Raw genomic sequence first — 26,677 nt, 5'->3', positions numbered from 1 at the left:
CACATTCCACATTCTAAATACCAATTTCTATCTTATATATTTATAATCCACTTAATAATATAAAATTTAAAAAAGAAAAAAATGAAAAAAAAAATTACCCAGTACTTAATTTTTTGAAAGTAAAATACCATACAAAAAAAAAAAATAGATAAATATAAATCACTCTACAGTTCACAATTTAAATATTAATTACTATCTCAAATATTTATAATCCACTTGAAAATATAAAATTTACTAAAGAAAAAAAATGTGAATACAATTTTTTACTCAATACTTGATTTTTAGAAAGTAAAGTACCATACAAAGAGAAAAAAAAAAAAAAAAGGAAAAAGATAATTCACTCCACATTCTACACTCTAAATACCAATTACTATCTTATATAATTATAACCGATTTATAATATAAAATTTACAAAAGAAAAAAAAGTGAAAATTTTTTTACCCAAAACTTGATTTCTAGAAAGTAAAATACCAAACAAAAAACAAAGAAAAAAAGAAAAAGAAAAAGATAAATCACTCCATAGTCCACAATCTAAATATTAATTACTATCTTAAATATTTATAATGCACTTCATAAATTAAAATTTACAAAAGAAAAAAAAATTTACTCAATACTTGATTTTTGGAAAGTAAAGTACCATACAAAAAGAAAAAAATAAGGATAAAGATAAATCACTCCACATTCCACAGTTTAAAAATTAATTAATATCTTATATATTTATAAGCCACTTAATAATATAAACTTTAAAAAAGACAAAAAATTAGAAAAAAAAATACTTACCCCGTATTTAATTTCTAGAAAGTAAAGTACCATACAAAAAAAAATGTGAAATATTTTTTTTACTCAATACCTGATTTTTGGGCAGTAAAGTATTATACAAAAAGAAAAAGAAAAAAATGATAAAGATAAATAACTCCACATTCCACAAACTAAATACAAATTACTATCTTATATATTTATAATCCACTTAATAATATAAAATTTAAAAAAAAAGTTAAAAAAAAAATACCTTGTACTTAATTTCTAGAAAGTAAAGTAGCATACAAAAAAAACAAAAAAGATTAGAATAAATCACTCCACAGTCCACAATCTAAATATTAATTACTACCTTAAATACTTATAATCCACTTAATAATATTAAATTTACCAAAGAGAAAAATGTGAATTTTTTTTTATTCATTATTTGATTTTTGGAAAGTAAAGTACCATACAAAAAGAAAAAAAATGATAAAGATAAATCACTCCACATTCCACACACTAAATACTAATTACTATTTTATATATTTATAATCTACTTAATAATATAAAATTTACAAAAGAAAAAAAGTGGAAAAACTTTTACCCAGAATTCTTGAAAGTGAAGAACTGTAGAAAAAAAGAAAGAAAAATTGCTCCACAGTTCACAATCTAAATATTAATTACTATCTTAAATATTTGTAATCCACTTAATAATATAAAATTTAATGAAGAAAGAAAAAGTGAAAAAATAATTTCATAAATACTTGATTTTTTGAAAGTAAAGTACCATACAAAAAGAAAATGAAAAAAATGGATAAATATAAATCACACCATATTCCACATTCCACAATCTAAATACTAATTACTATCTTATATATTTACAATCCACTTAGTAATATAAAATTTACAAAAGAAAAAAAAAAGTGAAAAAAAAATTATCCAGTACAAGATTTCTTGAAAGTAAAGTACCATAAAAAAAAAAAAGGAAAAAGATAAATCAATTCACATCCCATGATCTAAATATTATCTACTATCTCAAATATTTATAATCCACTTGATAATATAAAATTTACTAAAGAAAAAAAAAATGTGAAATTTTTTCTTACTCTATATTTGATTTTTGAAAAGTAAAGTACCATTCAAAAAGAAAATGGATAAAGATAAATCACTCCACATTCCACATTCTACACTATAAATATTAATTACTATCTTATATATTTATAATCCACTTAATAATATTGTGGAGGCAAAAGGGTCAGAATATGTTTTTGGGCCTGGGGGTTGGTCCGAGGATGTTAACTTGTCCGAGGAGGTCTTAGTGGTAATGGCTGTATTGAATATGAAAGTCCACAAGCAAATTATTACGAAAGAAGTTGGTGGAAATGGTCCGAGGAGGGAGATCTTCTCAGATGTAGGAAGTAAAGGTTATATCGTACTCCCCGACGTATATAAGGGAGTTTTGGTGAGGGAGGATGTGTTCCATATGGGCACAGAGAGAGGAAGCGAGCAAGAAACATCTTAAAGAAAGTTGCTACCACCGCACTAAAAGCTCTACATCTACCACTCTGGCCACATTAATGGGAAAATGACCTCTAAATAGTAGGAATCAATGTTACAGCTATTGTTTGAGGGCTTTAAGAAGGCGGTGGATAGGACAAGTATCTAGATTGGTGATCTGGTCCATACGTGGAAGATGGTGAAAAGAAGGAAGATGATATAAAAGGAAAAGAAAGAGAGAAACACTGGACGCATGACCTACAACTATAATCTATTGTTGAAAGAAGAAAAAGTAATACCAGTCATCTTCGACTTATGTCTGAGGAGAGTTTCTGTCATTTTATCATCTCATTGTGCATGTATTGGCGATCTAGCCCACCATACTTGTTATCCAATATCTATAAAACCTAGATTTCAAGCTCACGCTCTACAAATATAATTGTATAAGGCTTTTTGGGCCTACACCTATCACACGGTTGGGTCTAGATACAATTGTGCACTTACAAATATAAAATTTTAAAAAATATATAATGAAAAAAAAATTTACCTTATACTTAATTTCTTGAAAGTAAAGTACCATACAAAAAAAAGAAAAAAGAAAAAGACAAATCACTCCACAATTCACAATTTAAATATTAATTACTATCTTAAATATTTATAATCCGCTTGATAATATAAAATTTACTAAAGAAAAAAAAAACGTGAAAGTTTTTTTACTCAATACTTGATTTTTGGAAAGTAAAGTACCATAGAAAAAGAAAAAAAAATGATAAAGATAAATCATTCCACATTCCACACTTCAAATACTAATTACTATCTTATATATTTATAATCTACTTAGTAATATAAAATTTACAAAAGAGAAAAAAGTGAAAATAAATTTTACACAATACTTGATTTCTTGAAAGTAAAGTACCATACAATAATAAAATGAAAATAAATAAGTAAATCACTCCGGAGTCTACACACTAAATACTAATTACTATCTTAAATATTTATAATCCACTTAATAATATTAAATTTACAAAAGAAAAAAAAAAGTGAAATTTTTTTTTTACCTAGTACTTAATTTCTTAAAAGTAAAGTACAATAGAAACAGGAAAAAAAAAAAGATAAAGATAAATTACAACACGGTCCACATTCAAAATATTAATTACTATCTTAAGTATTTATAATCCTCTTAATAATATAAAATTTACTTAAGAAAAAAAATTTACTCAATACTTGATTTTTGGAAAGTAAAGTACCACACAAAAAAAAAATGAAAAAGAAAAGATAAAAATAAATCACTCCATATTCCACATTACACACTCTAAATACTAATTACTATCTTATATATTTATAATCCATTTAATAATATAAAATTTACAAAATAAAAAAAAATGAAATGAAAAAAATTTACCAATATTTAATATCTTGAAAGTAAAGTACTACAAAAAAAAGAAAAAAAAAGAAAAGAAAAAGAGAAAATAAATAAAATAAATCAATCCGTAATCTGCAATTTAAATACCAATTACTATCTTAAATATTTATGATTAACTTAATAATAAAAAAATTACAAATGAAAAAAAAAAATTACCCTATCTTGAAAATGGGTAATTTTCAAGATAGGGTAATTTGACAGTGCATTGTTCATGGCGGCTTTGGAAATAGGTTTGGCTTGGTTGGGTGGGTGGGAATTTGTGGATTTGTAATCTCTGTTTTTAAAAGTCACGTGAGTCTCACGTGCTTATTCCGTTAGTGTTTTAACGTGAGACTAACTGAAGCATAGATTTGACAATTTTAAATAGTTTAAGGAGTAAATTGGCTCATAAAAAAGTTGAGGGGGTCTTTTGGCCAGTAGTTGAAAGTTTAGGAGGTGTGTGGGCATTTTTCCCTATTAAATACGTATAATAGTTTGATTTTTTTTTTTTAATTTACCAGTATGTCCTTAGTTGTTTTATCGTTAAATCAATTTCAATTAAATAAAAAGATTAGTTTTGAAAGTATAGAAAAGTAACCACTAAAGAATTTCTTCAGGTTATATAATATACATATTAAAATAGTTTTTTTTAAGTATTTTTTATTTTGCATTAAAAAAATTTAATATGTCAGATTATTAAGGTTAGTATAATAAAATTTAAATAGTAAATTTATAAGTAGCATAACATCACTCGATATGTTTTATTCTATCATAATTTTTTTTTATGCCATGATCTAGAACCTAGCTTACCAAATTTTATAAAGGTTTAAATCCGGATTCATACTTCCAAAAAATGAAGTATTGTAATCCTATTGGAATAACGAAATGCATCTAAAATTAAATATATGGCATATCCAGAAGATTTAATTGTGTATAATCTATCAATAGCATTTTAAAATAATTGACATCTCCTAATATTTTCATACGATGTGTCTGAAATTTTTTATTTTTCAAAAATGATGTCTGGAATTCAAATCTCACATTCCTATTGAAACTATTATATTATATTATATTATATATATATATATATATATATATATATATATTAAAAAAAACCTTCACATAACCTAAAAAAAATTAGTTTTCCCAAAAATAAAATTCTTATGTGCCACACAAATAATGGATCAACCAAAAAATTTACCCAAGACTCATTGTTATGATTCGAAAAAAGTGTCAAGCGCCTTATGGCTTGGTAACATCCAATTCTCTTAGGAACATGAAGTAAAGCCCAAGTTCAAATTCCTCAACCCATATAATAAATGCATCCCTAACAATGGCAGTGGATAGGAGGCAAAATACCAACCCCAAAGAATAGCACAGCAACCGGGAAAGTGGAAACCCTTGCAAACTGGTCATTAGTGTATGTTTTGTCAACAATGGTCATACATTACACGTGAACCAACCCAATGTCTTCGTTGACAGAGCACAGAATTGATGAATCATATGAACACAACACAAACTTATTGGTCAACAGCCACAATTTAGAGACAAAAAAAGCACCTCTTGATGCAATAGTTACACAAACAGGAAGAAATCAATTCAATTAATCCATGGACCCAATATCACACCCACTGTGAGTACTATCACACACCCACAAATATATGTGCAGGGGGCAGTACATCAACGACAGTACCTTGACCTTCCACACCTCCACCTGCACCTCATAATTATAACACAATCATATCACTAATTGATATCTCCATTCCAAATTATTCCATGCTTTCTACTTTTTTCATCAAAACTACTCAGTGGCAACACCCTAAGTAGTCACGTAGGGCATACCCAGAAGAAGCATTTAGATAGATTCAAAGATCAACTCAGCTAATACCATATCCAAGCATCAAAGAATTCTTGTGTTAAAGTCAAACAAACTGATTTCATAATTTTTTTGATAATTTGACAGTTACCGTAGGAGAGAGATTTTGAACCCTAGAAACCTCCGTTAGGTAGCGTTTGAATCCAACTTATTGTGCGTCTACGTTTTGTACATCACGTTTCCTTCTTTTCTTTTCTTTTTTTCCAGCCGCAAGTGTTGACCTTTCCACCTTCTACCATGCATATAGTGGGTCCTGTGCACTGTTCACAAGATCCACAAACTTTACATTTCAGCCACTTTTTCATTAAAAATGGGTTCACAGCACCATTGACACATTTAAAAATTATTTTGCTACAATGTTTTCAATTTTTAGTAATAAGTTCTATCCAAACGAACTTTTAGAAACACCTTGAAATGCTAGTTGATATACAAAACTCTTGGCACAAACTGATTTCATATTGTTAAGTGTTTACTGATTTCATATGATTAAGGTTTACAAATGATGAAGGACCGATATAAGATATGAGCAAAGAGAGGGGGAGACAAGAGATGATGCATTAATATTCATATCTTACAAAAAACATACAGATGACAATCAGATCAAGAGCCAACGATAATGTTGTCAAATATGGAACAAATCAACAGAAAAAACTTGCTGCACCTTTTGCTCTTTTGGGTGAGGTATAGTTGGGTACAGTTTACCAAGCTAAAACCAAGAGCTCAAGTTTTCACCGCAGGCCGGGTCAGGCCCAAACCTGAACCACTCCCCAAATGCTTAAAGGATGTAGCTTGAAGATGATCTCCATGGCCAGCAAAGCCTGTCCCTCCTTTCTCCAATTTCACCAAATTCCTCTCTTTACATCCTTTGTTGCAGACCAAACAAACTTTATCAACCACCATAAACTTATCAGCGCACTTCTTGCAAAAGACATGCCCACAAGAACTAAGGGCCACAAGCGACAATGTGTTGGTCAATGTAACCTTGCAGCTAGGGCAGATATAGGTCTTATCAAGAGGCTTGGATTTCTTCTGCTCACTAGTGTCTTCTGTAAGGTAGATAGGGAAGAGAGTCTTCATCTTGAGTTTCTCATTGCCTTCTGGACAGACAGTACTGGCGGAGGGAGCCTCTACTTTAACAGGAGCTTCTGGTGTAGCAGAAGGCAGCCAAAAAGCCTTCATTGTCCGAAGTGCTTCTTCTTCATATGAAGTAACCTTCACACTATTTGCCCCATGGAAGCCGTTCTTGTCGTGGCTCTGGTTTCTATCATTGTATTGTGGTACTGCACCATGGTTTTGCTGATCAAATGCATCGAGTTCTCTGGCCTTCTGCAACATTAACTTCTCTTCTTCCTCTTCCTTCTCTTGCTTCTGCTGAACAGCATGAGCAGCTAGCCTCCTGCCAGTTAATAAACCATGCTTCAGGACACCATTAAACATAAGAAAGAAAAGTAGATGAAGATGCTCAAGACACAATGTATAGGCAAAATGCAAAATAGCCACCCCCAAAGTTTCCTTTCAGTGCTAAGTACTACAATAAAACCTATTTATTCTTATCTTTTCTAGAATAATAAAGCATATTATTTACACAATTCCCAATAAGAGACCAAGATCAGCCCAAGACATATAGAATATATAGCACCCCATCCCCACACACACACAAAAAAAAACATATGAAGTGGTTGAAAATGTAACTTATAAAAGTTCTTCTACAACCTTCAAGACAAACAACCTAAACTTCTGCTGAGAAGCTAGTATAGCCTCATGATCGTAAAACATATTAACAATGATGACAAAGCCTATAAACTGAAGTGAGCTCATGATCATTTTTAAAAAAAAAATGTGGTCAGTACAAGCCATAATCATCCAACAGAAGCCAAATTATTCAATGGCCTTGGATTATAAATTTTTCTCAATTATAAAGGAAAATTCTAGAAGCTTCTCAGCAATCGTTTATGCTACAAAGGTACAGAAATACAGTCAGAGTTCTTTGGCTCTCTCTGTCTCTGTCCCCCTCTTTGGCTGAGAATAAGCATTTATTAACCCAAAAGAAAACTACAAGAAGAGGATCTTCCCTTACTAGCATCACAGAAAACATACAAAGAACACAACCAGCAGGTATGGATCTAAAGACATTACACAATGAAGCCACTCAGGATGCATTTCGAGCCAAACTATCGGCACATCTGCCATTGTCAATTTGTCATAATACCCCAAGGCCCAAACACAATTCCTAGACTCTAGACTCAACTTTTTGGTTTTCTCTACAGTCTCACATCAGTTTCCAGTTGCAAAATTTTAAATTCTTCTTCAATCAACCATAAGACTTGTTCAATTTAAGAACCACTTTAGTAAATGACTGCCTAAACACTTGATGAATTTTACCTAAAATGACATTCTTAGAAAAGAAACCTACAAATTACACAATCCTTGATCCTAAAACAATTTTCATATCCATAAAACTTAATGGCCAATATGTGTGCATAGATGCGCACACACAGACACACATGCAAAAAGAAAAGATTTTAGCTTCATTTATCTTTCCAATTCTTAAGTTATCCATTCTTAATCATTTTGCCTAATAATTTTACCATTTTTATGTTAAAATCTTATACAAGCCAGTCAAATATTAGTGAATAAGATACTGAAAACTACCAGGTAGGATTTAAAAGGGTAAAAAAAAAAAAATCAGGAAAAGTGTTTGTTTGGAACTGGGCTTGCCAAGGAAAGATATATACTTTCTTTGATTATTGGTTCAATACCCAGTGGAAATTAAGGTTTAGTACAACTAATCAGCTAATGCCCAAAGAATCCATCAACATATAGAACATTAAACCGCAAAGAAAATTAGCTCCTTTTTTTTTTCTCCAAGCAGGGGAACTACTATGATGCAATTGACATACATTTGACACAAAGGAATTTCATTGACTAACAAATTCACCAATAAAAAACCACACTTTTCATTATTAAAAGAACCACACACACAATATGTACACAACCAAAACGAGCTTAATTCAGCTAATATAACCCAAACATCAATTTTCACTGAATATAACTCATCAGCTAATGCCCAAAGAACCAATCAAAATTCAGAACATTAAACCGCTACGAAAACTAGCATTTCAATCAAACAAGTTTAACAGTTCACCAATCAAAACCCAAGCTTGATTCAACTAATATAATAATATAATCATACAAACTATGAATTGCACAAAAATTAAGCAAAAAAAAAAAATTCCATGTTGGACTAAAATTAAAGTAGAATATTGAGAGAGAGAGAAGGGACCTTTGGATGTCTTTCTTTTGAGAGAGGAGGCATTCGAGGATGCATTCTTTGCAGAAGACATGGCCCTTTTGGCAACACAAGGGGTCGATGAAGGGCTTGAGACACAGAGAACAAGCATCGAAGGGCTTGATCGAGTCCTTGCCGAGCCTCTCGCTCTGCGTACCGTACCCTAGCTTTCGCTTCTCGTCGTACGTGAAGAACGCTAGGTCGTTGTTGTTCTTCGAGTGCCTCTGAGGCATTTTCTCTCAGTCTCGAATTGGATTTTGGATTTCGATTCGAAGAAGAAGAAGAAGAAGAAGAAGAAACCCTAGAAATATTGAATCTAACGTTTTGTGAAACAGTGAAGAGTGAAATCTACAAATTTGTAGAATTTATGAGTAATTGGTTTTTATTGCCGACTTACTGCGATGGATCTGATATTGCTCCAGTGGTCTAAAAGCCCAACTAGGATTTGAACAGTTTTAGGTCTGACAGAGCACTTTATGGGCCGGGTGAAGCCTAGAGATAGTAAATATGGCCTAATATCCAAATTGTTGGTCATGTTTAAAAAAAATCTAATTTTTTTAATTAATACTTTGTTTTTTAATCTTAGTTATTCAAATACAAAGGTACACACTATAATTGCACTAAAAAATTATAGTAACTTTTAAGAAAAGATAAGGCAAGTTATACTATACATAACACACTCTCTTAAACAATGTGAGACAATTATTCTTTTAAAAAAAAACAAACACGCACACACAAGGAAGAAGGAAATGAGTTTTAACATAAAAGCACACCACAACTCCACTCAAAAGTCGCGTGTGTGTGTGTTTGTTTCTCAAAATAACTTAATCTTAATTATTCAACCCTTGGACATTGAGTCGAAGACCTAATCTATAAGTTAGGTCATTGGGTTATTGATAGAATTGTAAAGTCAAATATAAAATAAAATAAAAATATATATAATTTTGAGAAATCAGAACATAAATATATAAATTTATAAAATAAGTATATGGCTAAATTAAACTAACTGTTATAATTCAAAATCAACTTCTTCTTTTCCACCCAAAAAAAAAAAAAAAAATCTTTAAAATTCACAAGTTGTTGGATATTTTTATAAAAATATCATATTTTATTTTAATACACGTTTATGTGAATTGAGGAAATCAAGTATCCCTTAGAGTCCGTTTGATTGGAGGGGTGGAAAAGTGGGAGGATAAAAAATTGTGAGAGGATGGAAAAGCGGGAGGATAGAAAAAATTTTAACTTCCTTCTTTTTTATTTGGCTGGGAGTGGAAAAGTGAAGGAATGAAAAAAGTGAGTTTGTATAAATTTACTCATATACCTTTGTCAAAAAAAATGATCTCAATTAAAACTAAAAAAGTGACAAACAACCACAAGAAAGAAAAAAAAAAAAAAAAAAAAAAAGATCACATCTAAACAAAAAACACACACACACACACACACAAAAGAAAGAAAAAGAAAAAAAAATAGAATATGAGCAATGTACATTGGATGCCTGCCAAGTAAATCAAAAGTGAAGATGAAGAAGAAGAAGAAGAAGAAGAAGAAGGCAACGTCTAGGAGGAAGGAAAAAAAATAGTAAAAAAAGTGAAAAAGAGCAATGTACAGACGAAGCCCATGTGCAAGTGCACACGAGCATTTTTGTCCATTAAGTAGCTCCATATTCTCCCTTTAGTTTTCTCTCTATTTTGGGGAGAAAACTTTTTGGTAGGCCTAGGGAGAATGCATCTGGACCCCCACCAATTATTGTCCTTTCTTTCCACCCAACTAAACACACTACAAAAAAGTTTTTCTTCTCATTTTCTCTCCAAAGTTTTCCATTCATTCTATTTCACTTTCAAACAAACACATCCTTAATGACAAATACGTTGATTGCTAAATTTGAAATTCAAATATATATCAGAATTTGAATAGCTATTGTCAATGGTTTTTAGTTTGGAAAATTTTTGAACATTAACATGATGTTTAATACCATCATTGTCAACATATTTAGTTTTATTACAATATCTAAATTTTCCAGTATAAACGTTTTACATTCAAGCATTCTTATTTGAATATAATAAGGTAACATTATATATGGAAAGTTTTTCAACACTTAAGTGTACAACTATTTCTGAATTATTATATATTATAATAAAGTTACCATATATACTAGTATTTAGAGAATCCACATCAGTGGATGCAAAGTCTTGCATAATAGAAAAAGACACAAATTTTACACATTTTGCCTAAAAAATGCTCGACATTAGTGCTTTTAAAAGTATGCATATTTGCACATTTGCTATAGTAATCGTGCATATATAATGTGCAAATATGCACGGTTACTGTAGCACTTGCATTTAATATTTTAATATTTTTTTTCTCTCCTTGTCTCTGTTGCTCTCACTCTCACCTCACTCTCCTCTGCCGCTGATCACTCTTCTTCTTCCTTAGCAGCTGTGACTTGAGTGACTTGAGTCCATGATTGACTAAATGATGCCGTCGTTCTTTAATCTAATATTTCGGTGAGCCAAAATAATGCTGTCGTTCCAACATCCTTCTCCTACATCTAGATCGCTCAAAAACTCAGATCCTCTTCCAGATTACTCAAAAACTCTCAATTCTCAGCAACATCAATTGAGACCCATCTACCAGATCGCTCAAAAACTCTCGATAACCCATGAGTCCGTTCAAAAACTCTCAATAACCCATGAGACCCATCTGCCAAGTCGAAGTTCAAGCAAGCCACTTAGGGTAGCTCCATGAGACCCATCTACACCTTCTCTACCTGGGTTTCTTTTGATTTTTTTTTTTTTTTTCTATTTGGGTTTTTGTTCGGCTGCTCAGAAAGTTAGAATTGTGTGTGTGTGTGTGTGTGTGTGTGTGTTTTTTTTTTTTTTGGTTGATTGTTTATGTGTTTGATAGGAATGAATTAGTTGAAGATTTGTGGGTTGATGATGGTGGTTGGGTGGGTTGATAGTGGGTGTGGATTGAATATTTTATTTGAATAAATGTGTGTAATAGACAAATTGATATGGATGTTTTGTAAAAATAAAAGTGTAAAATAAAAAAGTAGGTTTTAGATATGTAAATTTACAAAATTTTTGCATCTACTGATGTGGATGCTCTTACTATTTAGTTTAATGGAAAGTCAAAATAGTTGGCAATATTTCAAATATATATTCTGAAACTTTCTAAACGGATTTGAAAAGTTTAGCCACGTTATGGGCTATTGATTTCGACCATTTAATTGATATCAAATGTTTTGATTATTTGGCTAAGGACAAGTTACATGTCCGGCCGACTATTATATATATAGAAATAAATAAAAGTTTCGGTATCACCATATTTGGATAAAGCTACCGACTTTAAAAAAAATATTGTTATTATTTTAAACACCCACCATCTATTGCTTCTTACTCTTAACAAAAAGATTTTATTTTTCACTCTATTTTGTGGAAATTGAAAGTGCTATAGAGAGTTCATATCCTAAGAGCAGTGTAAGCTCGCAAGAATAACAAGCAAGGTAGTTGGATTGTTGTATCCTAAGGACAACGTGCAGAAACTGTTTGTCTAACTACATTGGATAAACCATAGACGGCATGATTTGCCTCAAAATAGTGACTTGGTCCATGTTTCATCTCCGCTACCTTTTTTGATAATATTATTTTTATGTAAATTGCAAGAAAAATTCAAGTAATATCTCTTCTTTATTTCTAACACAAGTAAAATGAAAAGATGTCATAAGATTGCAACGAATTCTTTATTAAATATTTTTTTGAGAAAATTCTTTATTAAATATAAAATAACACAATAATGCTTATAGCTTTATTTCATACATAGAATGCAGTAAAGTTAAATAAGATCAGCTAAAGGATGTTTCTAAAAAAAAAAAAAAAATCGATCAGCTAAAGGAATAAATAAATAGAACAACAAAATATTCAAAAGAAGAAACAAGGTTCACACACTCACACTACACGACAAAAACAAAAACAAAAGTAATTTAAGAGTTTTATTAATGTATACTCTTATAACATACATTAATAAACTATTTTAAAGAATTTTTTTACAAAAAATAAAAAATTTATTAATTTTTTTGACAATTTTTTTAATTTCTCAAAAAATACTTCTAAAAATGGGAAATTGATATAACCCTAAATGCATATATTAACTGAATCCTAAACTTTAAGCCTAAAATGGCAGTAGTTGTGAAATATATAGATTGATATAGTTTAACGTACCTACAGACTATGGCTGAAAGTGAAAAGGGATCAAATTAGGAGCAAAAAAATGATGCACAGTGACAGAGGTTAAAAACTAAAAAGTGATAAACTAATAATAACAAAGTAGTATTTTAAAGGGATGAGAGATTTAAGGCCAGGTAGAAGGTTGGAACAGTGTTTTTTTAATTTTTTTTTTTAAAGGTTTTCTCCTCTATAAATTACTATTATCACACATTAAACAATAAAAGAAGTCAATAAAATAGACTTATAGAAGTGATTTTACAAATATCACAAACTCAGCCAACTGATTAAAATTCATCCGGGTTGCACTAGTCGTCATAAGAAGTTTGTACTCTTATTGTCATATCTTTAATTAATTCATATATGTTCCTTGATTTGAGTATTTGTTTTGTTATTTCATTTACAATGCTGAATGTTTTTAATGAATGGTGTTTATTGTTGACCTAAGTTGGGAAAAAATTAGATTATAATATGTCTTATTTCGTATTGTTGTTTGCAGGGGCAGCGCTACTCTATATTCAGGGTTCAAATGAACCCCCTACTTCAACAATATATATATATATATATATATATATATATATATATATATATATAAATATAAATTTTTTTTGTTAGTTTAATACTTTAATTAAAAGAAAAAATATTTTTGCACACCCTAACTTAAATTTTGCACATCCTTATTACAAGCATTTCCAACTTTAAGAGTAAAGAGTAAGTGTTTATGAATTGTAAATATCACTCTTTTTTATAAATTTATATTATGTGTGTGGGTGTGGCTAATATTAATTGTGTGCATTACTTTTTGTTATAATGCTATTTGTGTGAATTATGATGTGTGTGGACGTTTGTGTGTACAATATAAATATAATATAAATTTATATAATTTAATAATTAGGAAACAGAGATGGTTTGTTACATGTGTGTGTATTGTTATCATGTTATAATAACTTTTTGTTATAAAGCTAGTAAAATTTAAGAAAAAAAAAGTTAGTGTTTGTCTAAGCATTTGATTTGTTAAGTAGACACATAATTTATAATTTTATGCATGAATGAGTTTGGTTGTGTGAGTCAATAATTAATACAGAGCTAATGAGTTTAGTTTAGTCATTTAGCTTAAAATATTTTTATAAAAAAAATAACAAATAGTTAATAACAATTGTATAAAAATAAAAATGTTACATAAGTTTAACAAAATAAAATAGTCATAGGCTTTTAGCTACCCACATTGGCAATAGATACTCATAATGAACTGTCATATAACAATTCAAAATTTGAAAATTTGTAGAAGAAAATTGTAAAAGTTTATGTATTAATTTTTTTTGTCGATAACTCTATATATTCAAGTTCTTTTTTTATTAAAATTTTTTAATGACCCCTCTTAAAAAAATTCCTAGAGCCGCCACTGGTTGTTAGATTTTAGTTTATTTAGAAAACAACAAGATGATAAGGAATAGTTTGAGTAGTTAAGAAAATGGTCTATGCAAATTAATTTCATGCGGTTTCCTTTCACTTTTTTAAAATATTTTTTTGACAAATTAACAAAAATTGTTATGTCTTTATCATATGATGTTTCTAAATATCTGAGTGATTGTTTTAAATGTTTAAGAATATTTTATTTTGGTCTTCATATTCCTTATCTCATTAGTGTTTTCTCTTATATTTTTAAGAAAATAAATTCGTTTTTGTGTTGAAAAATTATTTACTTATCTATTCATTATTCACACATTGAATTAGATTATGGCAGTATTTACATTTTTTTTTTCAAAAAATTTCATCTACCTTTTTTCCCTTCAACTTATATTATAGATTTTTTATAGAAAAAAAGAAGAAGAAGGAAAAAGAGCGACAATTATCATTTATAAGGCTACAACCAACATTCTATTTGGGATCATCCATCTATTTCTATTGCATTGCTCAAAGTCTTATTAAAAATTTTGAATTTAATTATGCACCATTGCAATTTTTGCACACAACATAAATTATATTTTCTAATTTTGTTCTATCTGTTATTTATAGATGATATATTCTCAATAAGAAGAAGAAGAAGAGCTGTTAAAGCAAACCTTTTTGCACTTTGGTTTTGAATTGTAGTTTTATTTATTTTTGAGATACATTTTCAGTAGGAAGAAGAAAAATGGTTTGAGAAAGTTAGTTTAAAACCAAAAGAATAATTTCCAATTACTAACATGTTTTATAATGATGCACAAAATGTTATAAATGATTGTTATTAAGGAATGAATATTTTCCCTAACTTACCTTTTGCATTCTTGAGAATATTGTATTTTTTTTTTTAAATATTACTACGACAAGATTTGTTATAATTAAACTATCATGTGCATTATTCATGTTATCAACTAATTACTATTCATAACAGTACACGTAAACAGAAACAAAAAGCAATAAACATGAACATGAACATGAACATGAACATAAATATTAGCACTAATACCAATGGTAATGATGATGATAATACTTTTTTATTGTGATTTCGGTTTTCAAGCAATAGCCTTAACCATAAGCCTTCATTATTATTTTTTAACCATTAAATATAGGTGGGCAAGGGTGGATCGGGATATGGATAATTAATTGTTCTTTCTTTCATGTATTTTTTGGCTTTAATAATTTGGACTTCAAATGGTAAACCCAACCAATATGCTTAGCAATGGCAAATTGAATATATCAATTTTGGTTGCATTTGTATTTGAGAAATAAGATATCATGTACAATTTTCTAAATTTGATGGCTATTGGAGAACATGATGATTTTTGAGAGACTCTCTTTTATAAATTGCAACTATTTGAATTTTTTAAAAAGCAAATATTGCAATCCCAATTTTAATAATTGAGAATAAAAAATAAATTTTATCTTTCATAATGATTGCCTATGTAATTATTGGCTTCTGTCAGGGAACATATGAGTAGAATTTCTATCCTTACAGGCCAAATTACCCTAATTATAGTAGATAGTAATACTTTATTTTTACTCAAAAAAATTTCCCGTCAATATGGTTAGAGCCCAAACAAATCATTGAGGTCGCAATTGCAATTTAGTTTAATGTTTCTACTATAATTTTTAACATTAAAATTGAATCAATAATTGCCAAAATAAATAATAAAATAATGAAACACCTTGGCATATGTTTACTTCAACTTTTGTGGCTTCTTCGATATGAAAATTGTCAAGAAGAGGGTGATGACTTTGGGGAGCCATCTTATTTGGAATATTACAAGACAGATGCATATCATAAATAGCCCCCTCATAAATCCCCATCCTTGAATTTTTTTTTTTTTTTTTTTATGTTTTAATTTTACCATTCTAGGAATTAAATCAATCTCTTTTCTTCTACTTACACTTGGACGAATTCTAACCGAGCATAAAATATTTTTCGATGAAATGAGAATTTTCTATTATGGTTGATTAGGTTTGTTGTTTTCAATGATATGTATCACTAATGGGTGCTTTTTAGGGGACAAAGTGCTACCAATAACAATATACATAAACGTAAATAAAATAACAATACAAATCAACATAAGTTTAACACTAAAGATCACCCTAATTAGCTTCCAATTGTTGAACGATATAACTTTGATTTTTGAACATAAATCTTATTTTGAGTTAAAAAGAAGAAGAATAAAGATTAAAAATTAGAATGAGAATGATGCTTCGTTATTGTAATTGTGTTTTTAAGCAATACTCATAAGACTCCATCAAAATGATATTTTCAAATAATAATGAATAATGAAGATTCAATGTGACATAAACATATCCAACAAAATGCATCAAGAATGAAATTGGATGGTCATAATATGCATGATTGTAGTTATTGGATATTTTAGAGATTTTTTCTCCCAATTCCATTAAAAAAAAAATTTGTAATTGTTACTCATGTTTTTACATATAAAGAAAAATTAGACACCACAAGAGAATTTGATGCGAATAGATTAGTTGGGAGGGGTAGCTACATATGTTTCTAATAGAGTTCTTCACATGGTACATCCATAACAATTAAGGTTTTATGCTTGCAATCTGAAAATTTAACAAAGGAATTTTTGGGTGGAATTATAAGTAATTACATAAAAAGTTCAATTTTTAACTTTAACAAAGGATTTTTTGAAGGAAAAAATAAAATAAAAAGGCATTTTTGATCCCAAGAAGCCAAGTGCACCTCCATCCCCACAGCTTACTTGGTCACCTCCACCCTTTGATTGGATCAAGATCAATATAGATGCTGCAATCTTAGATTACTCCATCCCTATAGTTTACTTGGTCACTTCAACCTCTCTAGCTCCTTTATGTTTCAATAATCACAGTCTGCGCAATGCCTTAGTTATTGTTTGTAAGCCAAACTGCTTTTTTGAGAATACTAAATATTTTTAACACACACACACGGGAAGAGGGAGAAGGTTTTAAAGAAACTTACAGTGGTGTATATTCAAAATGGCCTACTCTTCTTTGTTCTCTTCTTGTATAACTATTGAAGTTTATTATAAAATAAATAAATAAAAAATCCTACGAGAACGTTGAGGACGTGCATGCAAAAGTTTTTCTTGATATGTCTAACACGAACATGTATCAAACATGGATATGCTAGAGCTTTGATTTTGAAGTGTCTGTATTTAGAGTGAAACAAAGAACAAAGAGAGTTGGACCTTTGGAGGTCTTTCTTTTGAGCAAGGAGGCATTTGAGCCTGCATTCCTCTTTGTAGAATTTTCTTTTTAAACTCACGATTTCATCTTTCTTTTTGTTATTGTATTTATATTTATGAAAGAAAAAGGGAGGAACTCCTTAAAGGGGCATTCTGCTGCCCTTGATGTGATACACATTTTGATGATGTGTATGGTGGGTCTTTTTTATGACTGTAGGCTGGGCTACCTCCTGCCACACTACGACCCAAAGATTCTGGGTCAAAGAGTCAGGACCAACTTAATCACAACTCGCCTTAAACCGGCTTGTGTGCAAACTAAAGCCCCTTTTTGCTAGAACCTTGATCACTCGCCTATGGCAGATAAAACTATTACAAGAAAATTATGGCAGAAAAGTGTAATATAACAACAATAAAAGGAAGTATGTTTGATGTTAGCCAGAAAACAAGGAATACTGAGTGAAATAAGGAAGAAGCAGTGCAGCGATATAAATGCAATATAAATATGATAGTAATAATAAATAAAGGGAAATAACACCAATGCTTAATCAATAAAACGAAGGAAAAGATGGTCAGTTTGCCGTGCTTGGTTGCCTTATGGAGTTTAGTCTAAGAATGAACCACTTCCTCAATGTGGGTAACCTCACGGAGAGATCTTGCCTCATAAATTACCCACTTTGAGAGAATGGGTCTAAATGACTTATGCTTGAATTCCTTAATCCTCACTAAAGGGTAGGCTTTTAGATGGAGAGAAGTGATTAGCCTATTGGTGCATGCTTGCCTGCTACTATACTTTTGCCTACTCTTTGTTTTTCTTTCTCTCTCTTTCTAAGTTTTCTGCTATACTTTTACTCTCTTGTTCCGTGTTCTCCTAATGCCTCACTGTGCATGGCGGAGGCTCCTTTTATACTGCCTTCTGTGATGAATTTTTACTATTTTATCCTTAACCTTTTTGTCTGGGTGTGGGTGTCCTTTCAGACCAACCTTTGGTTTATTAGCTACCCAGCCAGCACCACTTACCTGTGTTGGCTGTGCCACATCTCATTACCAAACAAAGAGTCTTATTTTGTTTACTTACCCGCCGTGGCATTCCCATCTGGATAGGGGTGGGCATTCTCTCTTACTATCCCTCATGGCATGTACCTAGTGATTCCAACTTGTCTTTCTTTCTTTTGAGTGGTATGTCATTCCAGCAGGGCATTTCCCCCAAAAGAGTTTGAGTGGGAATTGCAGAATAGACTCTCCCCTTCTCCCCACTACCAAACCATACCCTCTCTTACCTTTGGCCCATGGCCCACCACTCCTGTATTGAGTGGGTACAAGTTGGAGGTGCTTGAACCTTAGGCATGCTCTACTTCCATGTGTGTCCATTGCGTGTCTGTTGCTCATGTGTTTGCCATGACCTGAAGACTCATCTATGCATTCTGCTGCTCATTCTTGACTTCTTGTAGCGTGAATAGTTCTCTGAACCTTTGTTCTTTATAACTTACTTCCTTCTTGGCCTAGGCCTTGCTTGATTGTGGGCTTTTCTTTCTCTTAATTTATTCTTTATTCCTTTAGCGAGCATGTTGGTACTTCTACCAAACCATTCTGTCATTCCTGTTGTGTCATTGTTTGCTTGATGCTTACTGAGTCTCTTTTGGGCCTGCTGTATACTTTCCCTTTGCTTAATTCCAGTGGCTCAGTATTATCATTGGGCTAGTATTCGTGCTATTTCAGGCTTCCTTATCCCATCCCATTGTTTCCAGGCTTTTTCGGCCCATATTCATCCTTTTGGGCATCCTTGGCCCATTTCCTTTCCTTGGACATCCTCGGCCCATTTCAATTCTTCACTCTCATGGGCCTTTGCTAAGTCTTTTAAGCTTCCCTGGACCAAATTTCCATATCCTTTTCTTCTGGGGTTTATGAGCTTCCCATCAACCCCTTACTCACTTAATTCATTACTTCGGGCCTCTTTGACCCATTCTTGCTTGCCTTCTATTTCTAATGATGTCCATGGGTTTACTACTTCTTTCTTTAGGCTCCCTTAGGCCCGCTTGCTTTCTTTGAGACCCATTTGCTATTTTCTAGGCCTATGATCCATTATTCCTACCGTTCGAGCTTAATGGTTTTCTTCTCAATTTACTAACTCTTTTCCTTCCATATTGTTGGGTTTCTTCCTGCTATTGAGCCTACTTGCCACAATGAGCATCAACAATGTAGTATTAAAGTTTTTGGTTTATACTATTTTTCTAATATTACCATAATCTAAAAACAAAATATATCATATCACTTTAATCTCATCACCTTTCTAAATAATGTAATATTGTTTTCTTGTATTGAGGTTACATTAATATAAAATTACAATAATGTAATAATGTAATATTAAGGTAATATAACATCATGACAAACCGAACGCCCCCTAAATGTAGAGAAACTCATTTTTACATTAGTTGTCCATTAGGCCTTGAGTTGCAATTAGCTCAACGCGTAAAATCATTTGTGGTCTGAAGAAAAAAAATCCCAATTAATGTAAAACTCAATTGATTTTTTTTTGGGCTCATTTTGACATTGATAATTATTATGAAACAGACACATCAATTGAAATATATCATATCTTAAAAATCACCCTAGTGTTCGTTTGGCTCCAACGTAAAAAGCCAGCTTATTTTACTATTCAACATTTTCTACTACTATTCAACATTTTTTACTACTATTCATGAGCCTCACTGCACTTTTTGGTACTATTCATGAGTCTCACTATACTATTTTAACTAACTTTTACCTTTATCTACAGTACTTTAAGTAAAAAGTTTTCCATTTCAGCAAAATAAGGAAATTCCAAATAGACCCCTAGTGTGGTCTTTTTTTTTTCTTTCAAGAAATGTAAGTGTGACAAGTGATAACTTATGTTTCTTACCGTTTTTATTATTTAGAATGTTAGAAAATGTTTCTTACGTTATACATTAAGAATTTCTTCATATTTTTGTGTCATTGCAAAATAATTACTTTTTAGGTGTTTTATAATTTATATAATTATAATTTTGGAGAAATAATAAACATACAAGAGAAGGGGAATGGGATGCCAACAAAAGAAGTTTGTACTCTTATTGTCATATCTTTAATTAATTCGTATACGTTCATGTATTTATTTTGTTATTTCATTTACAATGCTGAATGTTTTTAATGAATGGTGTTTATTGTTGACCTAAGTTGGGAAAAAATTAGATTATAATATGTCTTATTTCGTATTGTTGTTAGATTTTAGTTTATTTGAATAACAACAAGATGATAAGGAATAGTTTGAGTAGTTAAGAATATGGTCTTGGTAAAATAATTTCATACAGTTTTCTTATTTCACTATTTTTAAATATTTGTTTTTACAAATTAGCAGAATTTGTTACATCTTTATCATATGATGTTCCTAGACATCTGAGTGATTTTTTTAAATGTTTAAGAATATTTTATTTTGGTCTTCGTATTCCTCATATCATTAGTGTTTTCTCTTATATTTTTAAGAAAATAAATTCATTTTTGTTTTAAAAAATTATTTACTTATCTATTCAGTATTCACACGTTGAATTAGATTATGGCAGTATTTACACTTTAAAAAAAAAAAAATTCATCTACCTTCTTTTCCCTTTGGCTTATACTCTAGATTTAAAAAATAAAAAAAATTAAGGAAAAAGAGCAACAATTATCATCTATAAGGCTACAATCAACATTCTGTTTGGGATCATCCACCTATTTCTATTGCGTGGCTCAAAGTCTTATTAAAAATTTTGCATACGCTTGGATCATAATTTCTCCACTAAAAAATATTGATTATGAGAGTGAGGAGGTTAATTAATCTTCCTTTGGGCAATGGTCAGATTTGGAGTTATGAGAGGGAGGGCAGATTTGGGGTTATGAGAGTGAGGGGTCAGCTTCAGATGAGGGTCGATATGAAGAGGGGCGGAGTTTCACTAGTAGGTGGATGGGTTTCACTTGGTTTTGTTTTTTGGAGAGAAATATTTTGTTTTATTTTAAAGGTTTGGCTTACCTCCGGTATTTTTTTAACTAGACATGTTTTTTTTATTTAAATATACAATGGCAAGTAGTATGAGTTTTAATCTATACATTTTATTTAGTTAGTGGATGATGTGACAGTTTTTCATTAAAACAAAAAGAGATTACAATTAAAAGTACTTGAGGTAAACCAAATCCTTTTTTTAATATGATTGATGTGGAAAAATGTGTGGCAAGCTCTAAGGAATTCAAAGAAAAGTCAAATATTAATTCGAGATTTCAATTTTATAGTATATATAGATATAGATTATGATTATGATTATAAGAAACAAATAAACACACACAATCGAAAGGGAATGAAGTTCTAACAAAAGCACATAAAAAAAAACTATTTTAAGAACGTAATATTGCTTAGTTTGTAAAAAAATTTAAGGTTGATTACTTTATAATTTTTTTTTTTCAAAAAACAAAGCAATACAAAAAAAAAAAAAAAAAAAGTCAAAATCATCTAAATGGATAAAATCAATCTAGCAACATTCACTGTTAACTGACAAAGCTGTCTTGACACTTTCTCAAAGGTGCGATAAGGATCCTAATCAAGGTTGTCAAAATTGAGATCGTACGTAGTATCGTAGGAGGTATGTGAGATCGTGGATCGTAGGATCGGATCGTAGATCGTGAGATTCTACATTATATGAGAAAAAAAAAAAATACACATTGGTATGTTAAATAATCACATAAATATTCATTGATATAATTACCATACATTACTAAATCCATTTGCAAGCATCATTTAAAGATGCCAAAAACCTCAAAATGTGACACTTTATTAGGATATTTTTTTATTTGGGTCTAATAGACACTCTTTCTAAATTAGAGTGGAAAAACTTGGTCTATTGAGATTTGATTTTTCATTTGGGTTTAAATTTTCATTTGGGTTTAATTGAGCCTTCTATCAAGTTAAAGAAGATTACAAGAAACCAAAGTCTTTTGGGATCGTCAAAATCATACGATCCTACTGATCCTGAATGATCGCGAAAATTCTTGAAAAATCCGGATCGTTTTGGGCAGGTAAGATCGTAAAATTGTAGAATCTAGATCGGGATTTTAACAACCATGATCCTAATTATTCCACTTCAGCCTTAATGTCACATAAGAGGTGTTGAAGTAATTTTTTTTGCACTTTGATTTTAAACCTTAATTTTGTTGAGTTTTATTTAATTTTTAGAAACATTTTCAGTGTTTTGGATTGTAGGATGAAAAAAAGGGGTTTAAGAAAGTTTATTTATTGTGGTGGACTTTTTTGTAATGTTGGGTTGGGCTGTCTTCTGCTATACTGGGCCCAAAGGTTCTGGATTAGGAAGCTGGGACCAGTCTAATTTCAATCCACCTTAGTCCAGCTTGTGCACAAACTATGCCCTGTTTGTCAAAGCTTTGATCATATGCCCATGATATGCGGAGCTGCTATGAGAAAATTATGACAGACAGATATAATAAAGATAACAAAGGAAATACGTTTACTATTTAGACAAAATAAATAAAGGGAAGTGACAAATGACACCTCGTACATAAAACAGTAGAACTAAGTGGGGAAGGAATAGTAATGGGTTTATTGAATCAAAGAGGGGAATATCAGTATGCCGTGCTAAATTATATCACAGGCTCGGAACCAAGAAGGGAACCATTTCCTCAATGCAAATAATCTCCCTCAAAAAGAGATTAATTTCTTTGAGAGAACAGGGCTAAATGGCCTATACCCAAAAGAATCTTTTTGCCTTTAGCAAAGAACAGGGCCTTAAAGGGAGAGAGGGGATCAACCTATTTGGTGCATGCCTACCATTCTATGCTCTCTATTTTTTTGTTCTTTCTAATTCTTCTTTTCTTTTTTCTTTTTCTTTTTTCATTTTCCGTTTCAGTGCTTGCTTCTTTGTTGTGACTCTTTCCTAGAGGTTACTATTACTATGTTCGTGTCCTCTACTGTGCACGGCAAGGGTCCCTTATATGATGATTGCCACGGCTGTCTTTTATTATTTTAGCCTTTAACCACTTTTGTCTGGTGTGGGTGTCCTTGTTGACCATCTTTGATTAGTTAGTTGCCCAGCCAGCACCACTTACCTGTGCTGACTGTGCCACTCCACATTGCCAAACGAAGAGAACTATTTTGTTTGTTTGCTTGCCGTGACATTCTTACCTGCTACTGCTTGGGTGCTCTCTCTCTCTCCATACCTCATGGCATGCATCTAGTGGTTCCAACTCATCCTTACTTCTTTTGGGCAGTATGTCATCCTAGTAGGACATTTTCCCCAAAAGAGCCTGAGTAGGAACCGCAGAATAGGTTTTCCTCTCTCCCCACCGTCAGACCATTCCCTCTTACCTTTAACCCGTGACCCACCACTTCCTGTATTGGCTGGGTACAGGCTGGTGATGTCTAGGCCTTGCATGTGCATCACTTCTATGTTCGTCCACAACCTGTCTACTACTCATGCGTTCACCGTGGTCTAGAGGCTCGTCTGCGCATTCTATCGTCTATCCTTGACTTCTTATGGCGTGAGCTATTTTCTGATTTCCCATTCTTTATGGCTTGCTCCCTTTAGGGGTTGGGCTTTGCTTAATTGTGGGCTTTTCTTCCTTCAACCCACTCTTTTGCTCCTTCCTGTAGTCTTGCTAGCATTTCCTACTGTACCACTCTGCTATTTCTGTTGTAATCTCATTTGACCCAAGCCTACTAGGCCTTTTTGGGTTTGTTGCTTATTCTTTTTTTAATGACTTAGTATGATCATTGGGCTTTTTACTACATTAATTGCGGGTTCCTATGTCCCATTAATTTCCTTTTGGGCATCCTTGGGCTATTTACTTTCCTTAGGCATCTTTGGCCCTTTCTAATTCTGCGTTCCTATGGGCTTTTACTAACTCCTTGGGGCTTCCCTGGCCCGATTACTCTATCCTTCATCCTTGGAGCTTATGGACTTTCCATCAACCCCTTACTTTCTTTACTTGCATTACTTTGGGCTTGCTGTAGCCCGTTCTTACTTTTCTACATCATATATTGCCCATGTGTTTGCTACTTCTCTCTCTCCGGGCTCTTTTAGGCCTATTTGCTTCCTCAAAGTCCATTTGTTTGTTTTATGGACCTATGACCCATTATTCCTGCTGTTTGGACTTAATGTCTTTTCTATCCAATTACTAACTCTTTTTTATCCATGTTGATGGGCTTCTTCTTTCTACTGGGCTTCCCAAAATGTGCATAAACATTTATTTATTTTTTGGATAATAAGACATTGACTTTATTAAAAGAAGATAAACATAATACATTATTAGCCATTGTAGACTCAACCATATTAGGATTTTCCTTTATCCAAGTTATATAATAATCAATATTTTTGACATACTAAGCCAAAAGATGAGCTGGACAATTACCTTTTCGCTTAACATGGGACATAATCACAAGTCTGAAATCTTGCATTTTAACTCAAATCCCTCTAATAATGTTGTCAATAGCTACTGGGGCTTCACTTACTCCATTTAACACATCAACGACTATCTTGGAATCACTCTCAAACACGTCTCGTACCCCCACATCCCAAGCAAAATAAACCCCTTCTTCCATTGCCTTAGTTTCGGCCTCCAAAGGTCCTAATGGAAGGTGTAGCTTCTTACTCAGAGCTTCCTCCACCTGCCTTCTATAGTTCTGAACAATAACCCCAACACCCGCTGAATGTGAATCAACAAAGATAACCCTATCAATATTAATCTTGTACCAAGGCCTTGCCAGGGAGCCGGTATATCCTGCACCCGGCATATATGCCGGGTGCAAGATATAATTTTCGCTTGCCAGGGTTGTCCACTGCATTGTGTCACTAATTTCAGGCCGAGCTAACTTGAAAGTTGCTGTTTGAAATTCCTTTATTAAGTTCCAAACCTTTTGCAAAATTGCAGCAACCAATTGTTGGGCCTTGCCTTGTCGAATTGCATTCCTATTAAACCACATACACCATGCCACTTTGACTTCCAGGTTGAACCAGCCGATTGTTGGGCCTTGCCTTGTTGGACTACATTCCTCTTAGGGTTTGAGAAAGTTGGTTTAAAACTAAAAGAATAATTTCCAATTGCTAACATGTTTTTCAATGATGTACAAAATGTTATAAATAATTGTTATTAAGAAACAAATATTTTCCTTAACTTACCTTTTGCATTCTTGAGAAATATTGTATTGTTTTCAATTTTGCTATCACCATATATATAAAAGATGGATTTAAGTTACACAATTTTTGAACCATTAATTCCTATTAAATCTTACAGTAGATAGAAATTACTGGTCATATCATTAACTCTCTCTAGTTATCTTATTAAATATTTTGTCCGCTTACTTAGATTTCATAAACTTTATTTTCTTTATTCTAATTCTCCCCCCCCCCCCCCCCACATTTTTGTATAACTCATTTTGTCTATTTCTACACAACATAAACTTATATCTCCCACCTTCATGGTGTGATCATACCAACACTAATACATCAGATCCCATCAGAACTCCATAATAAGCTTGTTTGAGTGAGAGTAGTACTAGGATGGGTGACCTCTTAAGAAATCCTTGTGTTGCACCCTTTTCTTTTTTCATTTTTTTTTTATTCTAATAAAAAAAAAAAAACTCACTCCTCCATTTCACTTTGGCAAGACCAAAAATTATTTTAGAGCTCTAATGCGTCAGATCCTATCAAAACTCCGTAATTAACCGTGTTTGGGTGAGAGTACTACTAGATGAGTGACCTCTTGAGAAATCCTTGTGTTGCACCTTTTTCTTTCTTCTTTTTTTTACTCTTAAAAATTATTTAAAAAAAAAAAAACTCCCACCTCCATTTCACTTTTGCAAGCACCAAAAATTATTCTAGAACACACACACACTGGTTAGTTCTCCGAAATGGTAACAGGTTGCTTGCAATGTTTTTTTAAAACACATAACCACGTTGAGAAAAAGTCACGTGTGATCTGATTTAATGCTTCTGTGAGGACTTTACTCCTTGCACA

At 31.6% G+C, this 26,677-nt stretch overlaps 1 protein-coding gene and 1 pseudogene across 1 annotated transcript; one reads left to right on the top strand and one right to left on the bottom strand.

Moving 5' to 3' along the window:
* Positions 1 to 6,051: 6,051 nt before the first annotated feature.
* LOC142636579 (E3 ubiquitin-protein ligase CSU1) lies at positions 6,052 to 9,154 on the bottom strand. Its single transcript, XM_075810841.1, has 2 exons — positions 8,797 to 9,154; positions 6,052 to 6,909 (listed from the first exon to the last, which is right to left on the bottom strand). The coding sequence occupies exons 1-2, from the start codon at positions 9,033 to 9,035 to the stop codon at positions 6,234 to 6,236; spliced, it is 915 nt and encodes a 304-aa protein (XP_075666956.1). The 5' UTR covers positions 9,036 to 9,154; the 3' UTR covers positions 6,052 to 6,233.
* Positions 9,155 to 26,139: 16,985 nt separating this feature from the next.
* Positions 26,140 to 26,257, top strand: LOC142637702 (5S ribosomal RNA; annotated as a pseudogene).
* Positions 26,258 to 26,677: the final 420 nt, after the last annotated feature.

The sequence above is a fragment of the Castanea sativa genome, chromosome 5 (assembly GCF_040712315.1).
Source record: "Castanea sativa cultivar Marrone di Chiusa Pesio chromosome 5, ASM4071231v1".
In the NCBI taxonomy this organism is placed as follows: Eukaryota; Viridiplantae; Streptophyta; class Magnoliopsida; order Fagales; family Fagaceae; genus Castanea; species Castanea sativa.
This window is presented reverse-complemented; position numbering and strand designations above follow the sequence as displayed.